The sequence below is a fragment of the Maylandia zebra genome, linkage group LG13, assembly GCF_041146795.1.
Source record: "Maylandia zebra isolate NMK-2024a linkage group LG13, Mzebra_GT3a, whole genome shotgun sequence".
NCBI classification, from domain to species: Eukaryota; Metazoa; Chordata; class Actinopteri; order Cichliformes; family Cichlidae; genus Maylandia; species Maylandia zebra.
Window position 1 is genome coordinate 29,532,851 of NC_135179.1, and position 19,696 is coordinate 29,552,546.

Below are 19,696 nucleotides of genomic sequence, written 5' to 3' on the forward strand. Positions count from 1 at the left end.
ACTCGGGTTCAGATCTGGGCTCTGGCTGGGCCACTCGAAGAGATTCAGAGTGATCCTGAAGCCACTCCTTTGTTATCTTGTCTTGTGTGCTTAGGGTCATGGAATTTTTCCTCCAATTTTAAGTGTCATGGAAAAGGTTGTGAATACTTACATACATGTTATAAACATTTTGAAACAAATTTGGTAATTCTAAGGAGCTCACTGAATTGGAGTGTGGTATCATAATAGGAGGCCACTGCTGCATTGAGCCCTGAAACTTTTTCCCCCTTTTCACAATCCACTGTAAGTGGTATTACTGCAAAGTGGAGGGACCACAGCAGCTCAGCCATGCAGTGGGAGACCATGTAATGTTACAGAGTGGGTGTCAAAATCACCAGTGCTGTGCTGACTCAGTAACTGCAGAGTTCCAAACTTCCTCTGGCATTAACATCAGCACAAAAACTGTGTGCCAGGAGCTTCGTGGTATGATAGTAGGTTGCCTATTTGCAAAAGTTTGTTTGGTTATTTATTACAACAAAAACGGTAATCTGAATATTCTGCCTGTTACACATTAATCCTAACACTGCTAGCCAGTGAGCAACATTTACTTCTGACATTACTTCATCTTTGCTTTGTGTTCATAACGTACGAAGAGAAAGATCTTATGTGTGTCCTCATTAGAATAGAGATTTGTGTTGGTCTGTAGCCTATAGGTAATACTGTTAAGTGGTAATTCTGAGACTGTGTGTTTTGGGTCTTTTTATGGGAAAATGCAAAGGTAATGTAACAAGTAGTCTAGTAAAGACAGCACTGATGGCTCCAACATGCACAAACATTTGACCACACAGCATGCAAGTAATTTGCACAAATGTCTTTGATATGCTGCCTGGCGATGGTGGTGACTCTCAAAGCGGAGCCAATGAGAACCCAGTGAGAATCTGTATTATTTTGGCTTACCCTGGTCAACCAGAGGGAAACTGGTTTAAAAAGCAAACAAAACAAAAAATCAAGTTAGAATCATAGCCAGCATAATAGCAGGCAAAGGATCCCAGCCGCAATTTATTGTGTTTTATTAGTGATGATCAGATGGGACTATAATACCCTGTTAATGCCTCTGAAGCAATGCTAGCCTCATTAGCTCATAGGTGATAGAGTTAGAAGTTTGCCGCCTGCCAGTGCCTCATGATAATATACTCTAACTTGGTGATTGATATGAAAACAATAAGGGAAGATGCAGCCAATGTCTTGTAAATGAACAGCCAAGAAGCAGCTGAAGCAGAACTGAGACCAGTATCTGTTATGCTGCTCGTGTATAAACAGCAGCTATTGTCGCTTCCCCTGAGAGACACAAAGGATTCGGAATTAAAATTCAAGAACAAATTTTTCCCCTGTGACAGTACTTGACATTGGACATTTCTTTTTATAATATATTTGCTTTTTAATATTTCATACCACTATTCTAAAGTTTAAAAAACAAAACAATCAAACAAAGAAGAACCGCTGACTTCATATGCTCACAAAAGATACAATGTCCATAATAACAGCAGATGCCCTCAGTGCTCGTTCTGATGATCATGAAGCTATTGTTTCTCATGTTCAAGTAATTGCAGTGAGAATAGAGCCGGCGAGGGAGAGAATGAGGCGGTTATTGTTGTCATGATGGCTAGATTGTAGGCTTTACCTGCTAAACTAAAGCTTTCCTCTTCGGCGTCCTGACAGTCATTAGCTAAAGCCTGTTGGCATCGGTGCTGACTCATTTACATATAACAAAGCAAGACAGCAGCATTAACCTGAAAACATTACAGCGACTCTGCGCGCTAATAATGTCTGCACATTAAGTCTGCATTGTGGGCGCATTATAATCACATTAAGGAAAGGGATGTAATTGTTTCCGACGTGCTATGAGGTACAGCAAATTTTACCAGTCCAACTTATGCGTTCTCATATAGAACACTATCAGGTGAAGAAAAGTGGCTTGTTTCTCGATTCCTGAGCAGTATTACGTGTTAATTATAGTATCACAGGGGACAGCAAAGTGTCAGTTCAGTGTGTCAGGAAAATATTGTAATTATCAGTTTGATTTGCTCTGTTGCACCTGAATTGTTGAGTGTAGAATTGTAAATCTGTTAATAACTGCTACAAATTGTATGCATGTATGGTCAAGCCCACTGTGTGTAAACATGCATTATTATAGTTAATGTTACCTGGAGTTTTTAACTTCTGCTGATGTAAATATTGTCCTGAGCTAAGCAGAGAAAATTAAGGAGGTTTAATTGAATTATTTATTATTGCCATGTTAGTTATTGCTATCAGCAATATCCCACTTAGCATAGAAACACGCAACTCTCCCAGATAATGTCACGATGGTTTATGGTTTTTACCAATTTCAAATTTTGTTTTATGTAATTCTGTGCTGATGAGCTTCAGCCTGATGTCATGGAGGAGAACAGGGTCAGGGGTAGGAATGAACTTTGGTGCTCTTAAGCTGCTCAGTTCTGCCAAATTCATCTAATTAATTAATTAGTAACACTTAATAATCTCACCTGCAAATAGGGGCATAATTCCCCTGTAACTAAATTGAATTTCAAGGTATTTGAAATTACAGTGTAATTATATTTACCTCCAAATACTTAAAGGCAGGCACACTAGAATAAGGAAGTAACACATCAGGTTGTTACAGAAAACAAAGACATAATTAAATTAATTATTTAATACTTACTGTGTAAATTATTTTAAGTAGTGCATTTACAGGAAACAAGAATTTACATTATAAGTAAATGTAAGTAGTGCATTTACAGGAAACAAGAATTTACATTATAAGTAAATGTAAGTAGTGCATAAGAAATTTAAGGTGGTGCCAAAATTCTGGGTATTTTACAGGAAAAGAGACACAAATTACACTGTAAATAATTTTATTTTATTTTTTTGTGTAAATCAGCCTCATTACCTCCTTATGTGGTGAACTTTAAATATTATAGGTAAATGTAATTTCGCTTAAATTTCAAATAAAATACAGGGTGTATCTAAATCAGTGTTTCCTACGGAGCCCCGCAAGGGACATGGGAGAGAAAAAATTACGATGAACTTTTGCGAGATCTCGCAAAAGTTGAATTCCAACAATGGCGGCAGCTACTTAGTTGTAATATTACTCTTTCTGGGTCACAAAATAAACTTTTAAGATATTTTGAGGCGTGAATGTAGTTGTGTAAACGTCAGATATCTGCTCGGTTTACAAGACATCACATATTTGCAAAAGTGCTCCAACGTTTTCGGAGATCTGACACCCACCATCTCGAAGCTAACGGGAGGTCGAGACCTGCTACGGCCGGGAGGAACACTGTTTTCCCGGCACATCGTGCCTCGACCTCCCGGTCGGCTTCGAGCTGGCGTAATAGCAATGGATAAATATTTGAAAAGAAAAAGCAGTCAATCTGATTGGTCCCAGATGAAAGCAAAAACGGTGTACTGGGGACAAACCGAGCCAATTCTGCTATACCTTCTGCATGGGGAAAAATGATCAATATGCTTTTTGTGACATTGTGCCGTGTGATTTTTCTCATGTTAAATATGTGCTGCGGCTCCAAAGTTGGGGAAACACTGGTCTAAATCATCTGATTGAAGTTTGAGGTGAATTTTAAAATACATTACTGAATGTAGTTTCACAAACACAACTTGCAGTTGTTGCGAGCATGTCTGGGGTCGAGTCTAGCAGCACGTGTTTTGATGGTACCGGTGAACAGCTCTGTAATTAAAGCACTGTGATTCTTCTTGATACACACTGAAATTTATTCTATTACAGGGGACTTGCAAGCCTTAGTCATGGGCCGTAATATAAAGTTACCAATTCATTTTAAGAAATTGCAGTTTCCAAAATTAAGTTTTTCAGATTCCATTGGTAGCTTGTCATTTTGTACTGCGGCTTTCATCAGTTTCATGTCTATTTGAGCCAAAAAGAGCTCCAGTTGTCACCCTGCATGTAAATATCAATGTGAAGAAGAAGAAGAAGGGACTTGTATAACCAGAATTCCAGTCAAAAAACCACACTGACCCAGGCTTAGTATGGACTTATTATGCTTTTCCTTATTTTCTGTCATATTGTGACAGTGGTGGACATTACACTTGGCCAGAGTTTCATATAATGAGGTGACTGTGTAATCCCTGTGGGCCAAAACTCAGGCTGCTGATAGTTTTTCTAGTCTTTCGATAAATGCGCTCCACTCAGACACAGAACCCCACCCACCTGCAGTTTACCTTCTATTTGCATGTGACAGCCAATCAGAATTAAGTTGGCTTTAAAAGAGAGGAGCTATAACAACTGGTTTCACATAGAGGATGAACTGATGGGCTGCAGGGTCCAGCATGCTTGCATAAGAACAATTTCAACTAGGAATCGTGCAAAGCTAGTCTAGTAGAGTCAAAGAATAAAAATGTGGAGCTGAAAATGAGCACAACGGGTCCACATAAATGTGTGTACATGAGTTAAATGGATATGTGTGTTGGTGGCACCAACTATACGCCACTGTCTCACACTATCCATTCATTTTGTTCACAGAAGGAGCGGGAGAAGAAGAAAGAGAAGGATGGTGACAAAGTAGAGAGACACAACAACTCAAAGGTAGAAACACCGCTCATAAATCATGGATTACAGGTGTAATCTGAAAAACGAGAGATGTGATTTAGGTTCATATGGTTCTGGAATGGATTCAGTTATTGAGTTGAGCCTACGATAAAACACAAGTAAGCTTAGGTTTTAACCATGACTGCACTGTACTGTCAGCCAACTTAATGGAGTGCTGTGGTATATTTGCGGTTTTGATTTTCAAGCTTCAGAAAAGCCAGAAAATCAGAACCACAGCAAGCAGCAGTTTTAGTAAAAAAAACAATCTTTACAGCCTACTCGGCACTTAACAAACACTGTAAGTTGGCAACTAACCGGTGAACAGGAGTGGAGCATTCTGGGGTGTTTTTACATGGAACCATCTGGAAAGTTTTCCCTTGAAACTTTGTTGATTGGTGCAGGCACTTAAAAAACACGTTGAATGAACATCTGTCTGTCTCTTCAACAAATTAGATCAATGAACCACCACCACCAGAATCAGTTACAGTTATTGAAACTCGTCTTTCACTGATGAAGCACTCTCCAGTTTTTGAGAGACCTAAATATACGGCTCTAGTAACCCATAAATGATGCAGATTAATCTGACCAATTGGGAGTTGTCTTAAATCTGAGCTCAAGTAGCTCAAGAATCCAGCTACCTCGCTAGTTAACACCTGCAAGAAAACCTATAACCATATCTCCCAAAACGTTGGGATAAAATGTATATAACAACATAATGCAATGGTTTACAAACCTGTAAACCTGTTTTTATTCACAGTAGGATATTGGAGCAAATCGAATGTTTAAAGCAAGAAAATGTACAATTTAAAGAGTTAATAAAGTCATTTTCAATTTGATGGCAGTAAAATAGAATAGAATGCCTTTATTGTCACTGTATATAGGGATGGGTATCGTTTAGGTTTTATCCGATACCGGTGCCAAATCGGTACTTTTGAAACGGTGCCGGTGCTCAAACGGTGCTCAAACCGGTGCTTAAAGAATGGAGAACACAAAATTGGTCCAAAAACCTCTCATGTTCAGCTGGTTTTTTGTAAAAAGATAACAATGTTAGCCTTTTCTGCAGCTATGGGGCATATATGGTATCACTCTTGGCTGGAAGCAGTGCTTAATCAATGGAAAAAACACAAACTTTGTCCTAAACCTCTCATGTTTAACTGTTTTCCACTTTTTCTTTGGTCATTTTAGCCTTTTTGGCCAGGGTGAAGGGAGTATCTGCCATCAAACAAGAAGACAGCCGCATGTAACTACGATGATGTTTGCTAGTTCACCTTACATGCATTAATGTAATAACGTGGTTAGCCTACTCAACGTAAATTACACACGAACATTAAGCTACTCACGCAGAGAAGAGCGGCTGCTGCTGCATCATCATCCTCATCATTTCTGCTACACTGGCAGGGCTAGGGGCCAGGACACTCCTCTTCGGGGTTTTTGGGGGATATTGCTAACTCCGGGTCAGATAACAGGCAACCCACGCACAGTAGATGCGCTCGGTGTGAGGTCTCGCAGCAAGCTATCATACGGCGCATTTCTGGGCTTTTAAAAAAAACAAACGCTATGCGTCGGCAGGCGTTTCATCGGATTTGAGGTGTTACCTCCTTTGACAGTATCACAGTATCAGCTTAAAGCACTTGTTGCAGGCTGCTGAGTTTGCATATTTTGCTGTGAAGTACAGCCAGACTTTTGACCGCTTCGCCTTGAGCATTTTTAATCTGTAGCTCTGCTCTAACAGAACGTACGTACCTGGACCCGCCTACTATCCTGGGAAACGTAAAATGATTGGCTAGAAGTGTATCACAGCTCAGGAAAAAAAAGCACCGAAATAAAGCACCGAAATGTGCGCTGCTTTTCGGTCTGGTTACTACCGTTTGACACCGGTACCCATCCCTAACTGTATAGATATGCAATGAGATACAGAGCATCTCCTACTCAGTGCAAACATGTGGGAAAAGAAAAGGGGGTGAGGTGCACAATTTCTGCAGCACTATTTTTCATATATATATGAACAGTATTCAGAAAAAATATAAAATGTAAAAAATAAATAGTGTTATGTATTTACAGTGTGGGTTATTGCATGTAAAATTAAGTATTGCACAGTGGATGGAACTGTGTTGACAGTCCATGTGTGAGTTCAAAACATCGCAAAACATCTCAGGAAGCTGTTTATCACTTTTGGCATCCCCTCTTATTTTACAACAGTCAAGACATTTGTGAACTGATCAGATCAGCTGCTGGACATTTAGCAGAGGAATGTTCCATTTTTGTCTGATATAGGGTTCTAGCTGCTCAATAGTCTGGGGTTTTGTTTGGTGAAAGGTCTGGACTGTGGGCCAGTTCGGCACCTGACCTCTTCTACTACAAGCCATGCTGTTAAATGCATCCTGAGAGAGTGCTCATAAAAAGTTGGATGGTCCTGCTCCTTTTGAATGAAGAATGTGGTCTCCGTATTTTCCAATTCAGTTTATATTTCAGTTTGACTGAGCACAGAACAGCTTTCCACTTCGCACAGAACAATCTTCCTCAAGCTTTTTTGTTGGTTTTTTCACGCCTACTTCGTGTCAGCCTTTTTGAGACCTGTTGGATCCATTAAATTCAGTAAACTTAGTTTAAACATGATATATTTTCTGTCTTGCAGTTTGAATAAAATATGGGTTTATGTGATTTGCTGATGCTGTTTTTATATACATTTTACACAGCATCCCAACTTTTTCAGAGTTGGGTTTGAATGGAAAAAGGGCAGAAATGGAAAAATCTTTCTTTATTTCTCTTTTTCTTTAAAAAAAAAAATGTAAGCAACCAATGACAGTTTAAAACTCATAATTTTTAATATGGGTACAGAATTCATAGAAGTTTTTCTGCTGCTATCTTTATGATGGCATCAGCTTAGGGGAAAAAACCTGCTGCTCTTGGGATGAATTTTTTGCTGTGGGGCTAATCCACTGTGCTGCCCTACTCAGCACTTGGCAAGCAGAATCCAGGATCTTGGCTGGAGTCTTGCAGTGCTCTAGCATGTATCTGCTGTCGGTGAGTAGCTCAGTCTTATTATTTACTGCTACTGTACATACACTTTATTCTGGCTCTGTCACCAGAACCTTCCTAATCCAGTCTCTCAGACACAGCCTATCACCACCCAGCGTGGTTCACCTTTAGCTTCTACAGTGCTCGTATAGCTCACATGATCGTGGATAGTATAGTTGGATATATTTGGAACAACAAGATGTAAAAGAATTTGGCACACAGACCTGAGGCTCAAAGCTGTCAAACTACAGTTAATCGGGCTGAACTATAGCTAGTATAATTAGGAACTGGTCCAACTCAGGCTGGACATGAACCCCTTCTGTTGCATATGCAAATATAAAACTGCATTTTGATTAGAGCCTGCAGGGCTTTGTTTCTTGGCACATTCAAACTGGTTTAAGTAACCATGTGTAGTGTACAGTACTGTTTGCTGTTGTATGGTGTGCAGTGTTCGTCAGGCAGATCCAACCTCAGTAGGTCACATTTGTATTATTATTTTTCTTCTAATTTTTTAGGCAGTTTTTATATGTGTAAGTTATACTTAAACAAACAAAAAGGTAATTAATCTAGCTTAACAGTTGTAGCTTCTGTCAAAAAATAACTTTGAAATTGTGTGTGCGTGTGTGTGTAAACTTGATATTTTGTTAGGATTAGTGACTAAATCTTTATTTTATATACAGTCTTTGCAACAACAGAGTCAAACCACTGACAGCCTAAATGTAAAACATTGATTATTGCGTTTCAATGCAGTGTTCTTCTGGGAAACATTGATTCCTGGCATGTGCTGTCATTATGGTTGGCAATAGCAACCACAGACATTAGTGCCCACCCCCAAACATCTCACTACAGTCCATAAAAATGCTCTAGAACAGCTAAAGAAACATGACAAACATCCTAAGCCGGTAACTCAGCCTCCAAACTAAGCTACCCAAACCAATCAAGCATCTGTGCTGGAACAAGCCTGATCCAAGGAGGCCGTACCCCCAACCCTTAGGACAATCTGTTGTTTCAATCCTGGTGCCAGATACCAGAGCACGCCACCAGAGTTCCTGTGTGCCACAGCTGTTGCGGTGGAACTTGGAGGGCTAACATAACATGGTAGCTGTGGCTGAGTAGTATGTAAGCAAGAATTTTAAAAGCTGATGTGCTGAAGAGAAATACAGGGAACATTAGAAGAAAACAACCCATAAAAACCCTCAAAGTGAACCTACAGTAACCAGAAGGAGAACTCAGGCCAGTAGCAGTGATCATGTTTTATGTACAAGGCTGTAGCAGCACTGTGAAAGCCTGAGTTATGACAAGGTGAAGTGCAGCTTTTCTTTGCGTGTGCCCGTGCGACTTATTGAATCCACAATGTGTGACAGCAGTGAAAGCCTAGAGCCTGTGAAGCCCTCCACCTGAATCCTGAGCCCATCCTCTAGGGGAAACCCCTCAAACATTCATGTTGTTCACATATGCTTTAATATTGCTACGTCCATCGGTGTGGATTATTTCTTATTCACACACAGGGGCATATAGAGGGGAACTGTATCTGGAAGGACGATAATATCATCAGTGTGCGCAATGAATAATATATAAGTGGAACCTCAGCTGGAACAGGTTCCTAATATAATGGTGTAATATCTGTCCAGAAGAAGCCTTCTGTCATTCAGAGGAAGTAAAGAAAATGTGGCAAATGTAGCTTTTTAAAAATTGTCGATAGACTGTTAATGCACCAGAGTGCACCAGAAAAAAGATCCTCTCCCATCCCGAAAGACAACTTGCATAATGTTGCGTTTTTTAATATAAAATCTGGTAAGTTGCTGCTGTCAGTCGAGATAAGTGATTTTGACCACAAAGAATGACGCGAGTCTGACTAGAATGTAATTCCAGATCAGGCCGGCCTCGCGATGAGCTGCAAATAACTGATGTGTGGAGGTGAGGGTCAGCGAACGTGTGTGTGAGTATGCGAGTTGGCCTTTGCTGTTACCCACGTGTATGTGCGCTAGAGCTGTGCTATGCTTTCATGCATATCTATAGTGTGTGCACGCACTTATGTTTGGTTGAGAGAGCACGAGAGAGGAGCGAAAGGGGTGAGTGCGTGTGTTTCTGGGTCATGGTTAGTGAATTCAGAGTTTCCATGGCCTGTGAAGCAGTGAGGGAATAATATAGCTCTCAGCAGCGCGTGTGTGTGTGTGTGTGTGTGTGTGTGTGTGTGTGTGTGTGTGTTCATTCTGCAGAGAACAAAAATGTAGGCTATGGGGAACTGTACCAACTAAGACTGAGCCCTGTACTCTCTGGTGTTTTCCTCTGATACATTCGCATATTCAAGATGAATCTACTTTTTCTCTTTATTGTGTCCCATTTTATTTTCTATCAATATTTCTGCCCTGACATATTTACTCACTCATTGTATTTACATCCAAATAACTACTGCAAACTATTTCTTTTTCTATGAACATGACCATGCTTTACAACATGTGTGTGTAAGGCAACCCTGTGAAAACACAGTGAATATACTGAAATGTGATGTAACAGGTCACACTGAAATTGCTTGTTTGTGTTTTAGTCTTCCAGAGATTTCTCAATTTATAACACAACTGATTTAATCCTGCAATCTCTCCTCTTGATTGCAAGGCTGTAGAATTTTATTTTTGCCATTATGCACATGTCCCAAATAAAATCCAGTGACTGCTGCATTGTTCTTGGTAATGATGGTAAATGCTGTTGATATCCCCGGTTTGAACTGGATTCTTGGAGCTGAGCATTCATTGCGATGCCCTTCTGGCGGTCTTGGAGGCTGTTCTCAGACTGCAGCTTGCAGAGACGGAGGCTTGTCGACAGCTCATCTGGGCCTCCCAGGCCATAAAAGCAGGTCTGGATGAACTGCTCTGCCCTTCGTCTCCTGTCTTTGATGTTGACAAGAAATGTTTTCATCTCGAATACATTAATATCATGTTGGGGAACTACATCCACCTTAATAGAGGGTTTTCTCTATCCTGTCCGCTCTGACTAAATGCAGTTTATAGTTTCCACTCCAGTTAACCTCCATGTCTGCGGAAGAAAAATACCCAGGATGCCACTTCACACACAGAGGCTATGTGAACTTAATGCTGGGAAGCTGTAAGGAGAGAAAACACCAGAGAAGCACAGAGAATAAAACAAAACTAATGACACGGCTGTTATGGTCATATGCTTGTAGTTTGTACATACAGTACTGACTGGGTGGGGGCTTACTGTGTGTGTGTGTGTGTGTGTGTGTGTGTGTGTGTGTGTGTGTGTGTGTGTGTGTGTGTGTGTGAAAGCATTTGACTGAACTGAGTCCCATTAAATGGGAAGAAAAAAGCTAAATGAGTAAAACATGAATGAATAATTCTAATAAATAGGATCTCTGATGGACTGAAGGGAGTGTCCATTCAACGCCCGCATTAGTTTTTGGTTGGACTTCTGATGATATATACAATATTGTGGTGGATTTGCAGTTTGTACTGTAATTTAATCTTCTTTTAACCTTTCTTGTTGTGCCATTTTTCTCAGGTTATTCCTGTGTAAATGTATCCAAAGCTGGTCTAAGAGCGCAGCGTTGCTGTGAATGACGAAGAAAAGCAGTGTTTAAAATAGAGCTTGCATTCTATTTTAATGGCATCAAAAACAATCGGCATATGATTAAGCCCTATTGACGAAGATTAAATTGCCTCCAGGCTTTGTGTGTAGTTGCACTCTCTCCCCACTGCTTTCAGAGCTACTAGTAACTGTGCGGTGTGTGTGTGTGTGTGTGTGTACTTGTAAAATGTACACAACAGCATTTTAAGTCAGCTGGCCACAGAAGGTGTGCAGAGGGTTTTTGCAGAATTTGCACTATGATTTGTGTCTTATTAAGAATGTTGAAATAACTTTGCCCCCCCCCCAAAAAAAATAAAAAAAATAAAAATCCCCCAAAAACATACAAACAAACAAAACATAACATAAAAACATGCATGTTAGTTTAAGTGGTTTTAACTGATTCCGCTAACTATAGTAATAACTGTAGTTTAGACACCAATTAGCTGATAAGTTGATGCTGAAGGAAACTAATCAGTAAAACTCAGTACTTTAGTCCATGCAGTGGCGTGCAGAGTGAATATTTCATGTTCACTCTGCAAATCATTTCATTTCTTACGTAGTAATAATTTTGAATTATTACTATTGTTATGTTCCCCTAAAATGGTCCAGAGGATGAGGGAAAGTAACAAAAGGTGTCCAGGTTGGAAAAAAGGAGACAGGGAGGCAAAATAGTTAGTTTTATTGTTTGTTTATTGTTTCTATTTTGAACTAAACTAAAAGAGTTGTACACGCTGCTATCACCTTTTAAAGAAGTCAAAAACAAAAGCTAGGTGTTGGTAAATAAACTGAAAAGTAAGCTAAAAAGAGAGAGAGCTAAAAAGAGTCACCCAAACACACTCCTCTCCACAGAGCAGGAGCAATCAACCACCATATGCACACAGCTCACTAGCTGCAACCCAACAAGGCTCTCTGGTAGTAGAGATCACCTTTCCCTGGCCTTAAGAATACTTAATTGCTGATGGGAGTCAGCTGTACAAAAAAGGTGGCACCTAAGGCAGGACACACCCACACAAGGTCAGATTCAAAGGAGGCCCTACTAGGGCCATAACAATTTTTATTATTTCTTATTTTAATTTTTTAACAAAGAATTATTAATTTGCCCTTTACATCTTTGGTGATGTAGCTATGATTTGGATTATGTAACCTGATGCTTCTTGAAATGCGCAGATTTATTTGCACCACACCCAACAGGTGGCGTCAGCCCTCCTTTGGCATGTTTTCACTGCAATCTTCTTCTGTCCAGTATCTGTGATTTATTGCCCATCTTCATTGGCAGTGTATGAAATGCTCTGGTTTTGACAGTTTCCCAAATCAAAGTTGTCTTTATTAGAAAAAGAATAATAATAGTTTTAGATGAAAGTTCTATTTTTTAGCATTTGCTGTAATGGCACAGTAAACAGTGGACAGGAAGGCTGGGGGAAAACGTGCAGTGACTATACCGGGGCGGGGCAGACTCAGATCTAGGCCTCTTCTGTAAACTTACTGGGTCATCAGCTCAGCTCACTGAGCTGTTTATTGGTTTTTGGTTTTTTTAGACACTCTTCTGGTTAAATTTTTTGCTAATTTCTTAACTCAAATTTTCAGCTGTGCTAGCAGAACTGGCTGATTTGTTAAGACAATCAGTTGAAAATAATAATCAGATCACAGTTGATCATTAACTGGTAATGACATAAGTTCCAAGAAACGCGTGTGTGTGTTCTTTTAAAAAAAAATATTTTTTTGTAGTGCTACCTCCTGAGAGTGAGGTAGTAAATCACTTATCCTTGAGACCTAAAGAATGCTATAGAATCTGTGCTAAGAGCATCTTTCATAATTCATCTTATGGTCCATATACACTTTGCAGATATGAAATGGGCTCTAATAGGCTTAGGCTGCTTCCCATGATGCACTGAGTGTGTTTAAAAACCACTCTACATTTAATCATTAGTTCTTATTCATCTCTGGCACTCTTCCACAGTGTCTTTTGTCCTGTCTTCTTCCCATCACAGCAGATGGCTGCCCTTCTAAGGCCTGGTTCTGCTGGAAGTTTCTTCCTGTTAAAAGCAGTTTTTCCTTTCCGCTCTTGCCAGGTGCTTGCTCATAGGGGTTGTTGGGGTTTTGTCTTTGTTACCTTGTTTAAGAGTCTTTACCTTATAGTATGTTGTTGGGATTTGACACTATACAAATAAAATTGAGTTGAAATGAATGAACATGTTTACACAGATAAAAGTTCAAATTTCTTAAACGTGTGAGAATCTACTTTCATTGAGTTTAGAGCATTTAAACAAGTTTGGATTATAATGTGAACAATAAGTAAATATAAGTTCTGGTAGTCACAGAACTTAGCCAACATGGACTTAGATATCAAAACTCATCCGTTTATGTGTGTGTGTGTGTGTGTGTGTGTGTGTGTTTGCATAAATTGTGCAACAGATGTTGTCTGTTTGCAAGAATGGTCTTTGTGCACGTGTGTGTGTGTGTGTGTACTTGCAGAGATATGTGACGTTGTACATCTCCTTTTTGTCCTTTTCCTCTGTCTCAGCTGTACTTCAGCTGTCTCTGAAGCCCAGTGTCAGGGAGATAGTTGAACGCTGTGTGTGTGTGTGTGTGTGTGTGTGTGTGTGTGTGTGTGTGTGTGTGGACACAGAGCGAGAGACTTGTTAGTCCAAGTGTGTGTTGACACACTGAAAGCTGTTTAATCTTCAGTGTACCGGGAAACATGCTGACAGCCCCCCCCCCCCCCCCCCCACAACATCCCCGTCTTCCACACTTTGGCTTCTCTTGCACTCTCCCATTCTCTCTCTCTCTTCTTCACTGAACGCTCTCACCCTTTAGCCCTTATGTCTCTCTTTAGCATCTTTGCGTACAGATGATATGCTGTACACGTTTGTGGAGGACATTCATACATGTTGCAGGGTTGTTACACCATCATGATGACAAAAACTGTCAGACAGACACAGTGCCCGAGGACTTTGTGAGGTTTTTTTGCTACAGTTTGATCACATTTGGCCATGACACACACACACACACACACACACACACACACACACACACACACACACACACACACACACACACACACACACGTACTAATTACATATGATTATATAAATACTAAAAGGTAAAATACTTTTTTTTTTTTTTAAAGAAAATACTTACTTATACAGAATTTACCACTGCCTGATTGAGGTGGTAATGCACCAAGAAGCTGAAGAAAAAGAACATGATACTAACTAGGAGGTTAGTATCTAAACCGCTCGAGCATCCGTGGCAAAATGAGATTAGATTCTGCTTTACAAACAGAATAAATATGCAATGTCAAAAACTACAACAACTGTCAAGAAGATTTGTATGACACTCCTTCAAAAAAATGGAAATTGGGTCCAGTGCTTCAAGGCCTCAGTCACCCAGGCCTAGAAGGCAGTTGGCAACCTCCTTGCAATTTCCAGTGACTGGGGAAAAATGAGTATTTTCCAGTGGGTTGCTGGTGGTTGTTGGCTTTATTATAGATGACACTGGTCATCCAGAGAAGAAGAAGGAGACTTAAAGGTTAGACTCTTTTCTTAAGGATTTATCAACTTTTCCCTTTATACTGTAGTAACTCTCATTCAAAAGCAAGTGAAGAAAAATGAGATGCTGGTTTTAGATTTTGACCCTTTTGATGTCCCCAGTTGGATGTTGATATATATACATATTCTAACTGTATTCTTTATTCTGGAGAATAAAGCATCATTTCAAAATATGAAAAATATCCCTTCTTGATTACAGAGAATGTGGGTGATTTATTTTGTTTCCTTAAACCTCTCACATTACCTTCTAATATTTCCTTCCCATTCCTCATATTTATTTACCAAAAATATCTGAGCTACTGAGACTTTCCTTATTGGTACATGCTAATGGGCTCTAATTAACTTTAGCAAAAAGTGAGTTCAAAGATGTGTATGGTGGAGACGGGTCAAATGTACATGCTATATCTGCATATTTTTCAGCCAGTCGTCTCTAACTAATTAAATTCTGCTGATGGGTTGCTTGCAGTTTGAGCGAGGTCTGGTTAATTGTCTGAACAATCAGCGACCTGCACACGGGCTATCAGAGACATTTCCAGCATATTTTAAGCTGGGCGGACTATTTTACATGCTGTGGATAAAAATGTATTAATGCTTCTGTGAAGGGAACTTAACTTTGCTGCAGAGGAATTAAACTTCATTGCATACTTTACTCTGGGCTTTCTTTACGAGCTATTACCAGAATGGTGTTGCTATGGTTTTTGAACAGGGTCATATATTTTAATAGCTGTAATTTTGCTACCATAGCTATCAAACCTGCAGTCCAGAGCTTTTCTGTCTCTCAGAAAGCGCGTAAGCAGTGAGTGTAATTAGGCAGTTCAGCACTTTTGATGTGTGCTTATCAAGAGGAAAAGCAACACCAATGAAGATCCAGGCTTTCCTCAGCATTGGTTGCTTTCTTAGTTTGTAATAAGGAAATTCTTCTCGGCAACTTATACTGTAGTCTACTCTGTCTCCATAGATAATGTAAAATATGGACTTCAAAAACCCACATGTTGAAGGTTCAACCATCGCCATCTTGGTTGCAAAAACATTATGTTACAAGAAGGGTGGGTCTTGTGATTGACAAGTCATTAGCCAAAGACGGAAGTTTCATACCACACATAATACTTCATTTTGAAAATAGGAAGACCAAGGTTTACAAAATAGATGCAGTATTTTTTCCAGTATTAACCAAAATGCGTGACTGAGCCCATAAACTCAGCCTGTTATACTGTCTTTGGTCTCCATCACTACAGTTATGCCCCTCTTAAGCTCTAGTAATTGCTTTGCTATTGTTAGAAGATTTAATGTAACTGAGTTTGACTGATAGACTTAATGTTTTCGACTTTGACTTGAATGTAACACACGTTAATTTAACTGCTTTCAAAAACTTCAGTCGAACAACATTCTAGAGTTTTATCTGAACCGCGGGTGCCTTTGGTTTTGTTCTTTAATACTGGATTTATTTTTCTACGAAGGTTTGAACTTTGAGGGTGTTTAAACAAAAGAGAAAAGTGTGAAAATGTTCATGACTGTCTGAGAAAAGTGTATAAAGTGTGTAGTGATGGGTTTTACAGCCTTAAAACATCTACAATAATTGTAAAAAAGTAAAGTTGGCTACTTTGCGGATTTCACCTATCGTGGGTTATTTTTAGAACGTAACTCCTGCGATAAGCGAGGGACCACTGTATGCCCAAAATGCTTACTTTAAGTAATTTGATTACATGTTAATTTTCCATGTAACTTTGCTACAGAAGTGCATTTTAAAATGTTAAATTTAATAGAATCTGGTCAAATGAAATTTACTTGATTGGCTCCAGTCAGATTATACCAGGCATGTTGTCCTTAACGATTAATCTTTTGAATAAATACATCTTTGATTTTATATATAACACCAGAATTTTACTAAAATTATTGCTACAGGTTTAGGAGTTTATCAAATGGCTTCAAAATCAAACACAAATGGACCCACAGTACATGGTAGGAATTTCATAGCATTTTTGTGTGAAATTCTTGGCGACCTTGTTGATTTCGCCTTTCAGTCAGGATCAGTAGCATTTAAACGTAAACATTAAAACCTTTTTCCTTCTTTTCCCCTCCTTTTTTTAAAACAAAACAAAACATGAAGGCATCATATATCAGGTAAAGTTACACAGTAGAGTGTAACATGGGTATAATTATCAATATGTTTGCCAGTTAGATTGCACATTACTCTGAAGAATATTTGCTGAAACATGTTGATTTTATAATTGATGCCATCTTCTTTACTACTTTAATCAAGCACACTAAAGTGTGGATTTCTCCCCTGGTGTGCCATAACACAGGTGTTCAGACAGATGTTTGCGCCTTCACTGCACGTCACTCCAATGTGACTGTCTCATGCTGTCCCTTACCTCAGCAGCTCACTCCTGTAGCATTACATTAATGATAACAAAGCTCCTCTTACTCTCATGGTGTCGGCCATGTTGGATCTATCTTTCTAGACAGTAGTAGCTCACCAGTCGCACTGTAAGACAAACATGTGAGGTCACATGATGTTGAGACAGGGTATGACCTAAATGCCTAAATGTTTACATTTGGATGAGATCGTGTCTCACATGTGAAATCTAAATGTTTAAAAAAGGGCTTCTGTCTCAGGAGTTGCATATTCCATTTATGCACCTGCTGATTGATATTCACTGTCAGCATCCAGTGCAAATGCAGGAATACAGTAAATGCTTTACTCATTGTTCATGGAGGAGAGCTCCTGCATGTTATAGCTTTATTTTTATTTTCTATTCAACAGTCTAACATTTTCTTGTCCACTGAGCAGTAGGTCAAACGCTTTCTGGCCCTGTGTATGTTTTTGCCAAACTGCTGAAAAGATAAAAACTATTAATAGAAAAATAATAATAAAATTTGTGTATGAGGATGCACTTCAGCCAATTTTCCTATGTATAGCACCTTTTAAACCTTTAAACCTGAAATTTTCTTAAAGACTAAATCTTCAAAAATGCCACCAATAGTGGCCGAGCTTCAGACTTCTTTGGGAGTCATGTGACCAATAACCTACCAGAATTATATGATTTAAATAAAAAACAAACAAACATAAAATAAACTGCAACTTTGAGGTAATATTCATTAAAACCTTTTTCATGTTTAAAGGACTGTTAGTAATCATTAGTCATATATAAACTCAGTCCTCATTGTTTTTTCTCATGACCTTGTTCTGGTTTGTTGTTTTTGCTCATCAGCTAAGCGTCTTGAACACTATCTTGACCTTCCAAACCCACTCAAATTTTCTCCTCAGACTAAATTAATTCTTCTGTGTTTGCAGCTGAAGGGCAGGTGGCTGATGTATCTTTTAATTGACAGGAGGAATTCTGGGATATATTGAGCATTTTAAATGAAAAAATTAACTACACACGTTGACTTCTCTGCCCAGCCATTTTAAATTAAATGGTGATAACATAATCACCTGCTGCTTTTAGACAAGCGATGATCTGAATTCAGATTTCAGATTGAATGGCGGCATGTATTTTGGACAGTCTTGCAGATAACATGGAAGAAACCATAGTGTGTTAATGGAAATATAGACAGTCATGCATACATGCATTTTGTTTCACATACTAGAATTTTAAAGAGTCTTTTGTTAAAATATTGACTCTTTCTGTTTGTCTGAATTTATACGACCCATTTTTATACAGCTTGATTGGGGTTGTCAAAGCCCAACTCAGTCTGTACTTTCTATCCTGCCTGTAGGCGCTAATTAAACTTCAGCACTGATTGGAAGCTGGTCTCAGCATGTTATCCACTTGTCGTCACACAGATCAAAGGTTGAAGAAACACAGTAAAAATATGATTCTTGGCTGATGAGAATTAGAATAATGTATAGGTGGTGATAAGGGCAAAAGATGGTCTGAAGACTGGTTTCATGTTTTTTTCATGGTTCAATGGTTTATCAGTGGACTGTCACATTACTGATGTCTTTGAAACTAGGATTAGTTGATTGTTTCAGCTAATCACAGTCAAATAACTGACATTGTGTTCTGCAAAACCTCTCAGGGGGGCGGTTCGGACATTTATCTGTCTAATTGTAATTGAATGCAAACTATTAGTCACCTTTCACTTTACGCTTATGTACTCTTCTTTTTTTTTTTTAACTAATAAAGTCCTGCTTATATAGTAGACTCATCCAGTTGGTCTTGCTTTCTAAAAAAGCAACCTTGGTTGGTAATATAAAATATGGTAAAATCAACCTACTTCATTTACAATGATACAGGGAGAAACGTTAGTGTCTGCTACCACTATGATGTTGAGATGAGCCAAGTGGTTTCAGCTGGGATGATACCTTAAAGCAGTGTTTCCCAACCAAAGTGCCGCAGGACATAGGTGTGCCATGAGAAATGATCAGGTGTGCCGTGGAAGATTATCTGGTTTCACCTGATTGGTACTCTAAGCCAGTGTTTCCCATCCATATTTCACATTAGGTAGTTGTACTGCCCTCTATTGGAAGAGAATGTAATTGTTCTGCCTGTTACTCATGCAGATCGCTTACAGTACTAGTCAGGTGGAACCAGATAATCTTCCACGGCACACCTGATCATTTCTCATGGCACACCTATGTCCCGCGGTACAGTAGTTGGAAAACACTGCTCTAAGCGATGAGGGTGAGTAACGGGCAGAACAATTACAATTAAAGGTTGGGAAACACTGGCTTAAAGAATGACATTTAGGTTAATTTCAGAATTTTTGTTTACAGATTATTAAAAGCTCATCTGTTTGCTTTGGATGTGTCTATTTTCTGTGCCTTTTTCCTACATGTAACTGTGCTGCGTATATATCAGCCTAAAAATATCTTTGTAGCTTTCCACACATTGAAATAACAACACTTTAAATCAACGTGCAATCAGAACATGCTTGGATAGAGAGTCTGTAAAGCTTTGCTTGAAACTTGCTGGCTTAAATCTTATTTGAAATTGGATTTATAAAG

The 19,696-nt window shown here is 39.1% G+C and overlaps 1 protein-coding gene across 4 annotated transcripts in view; it reads left to right on the forward strand.

Annotated features, from left to right (window-relative positions):
• Positions 1-19,696, forward strand: part of LOC101483689 (stromal membrane-associated protein 1) — a 145,483-nt gene that overhangs the window by 49,702 nt on the left and 76,085 nt on the right. For 2 of the 4 annotated variants that reach the window (XM_024804617.2, XM_024804619.2), the window contains one exon: positions 4,532-4,594. The exons of the other annotated variants lie outside the window; for them this stretch is intronic. In XM_024804617.2, coding sequence (XP_024660385.1) covers positions 4,532-4,594 — 63 coding nt within the window. The remainder of the gene's footprint in view (positions 1-4,531; positions 4,595-19,696) is intronic. 4 annotated transcript variants of the gene reach the window in all.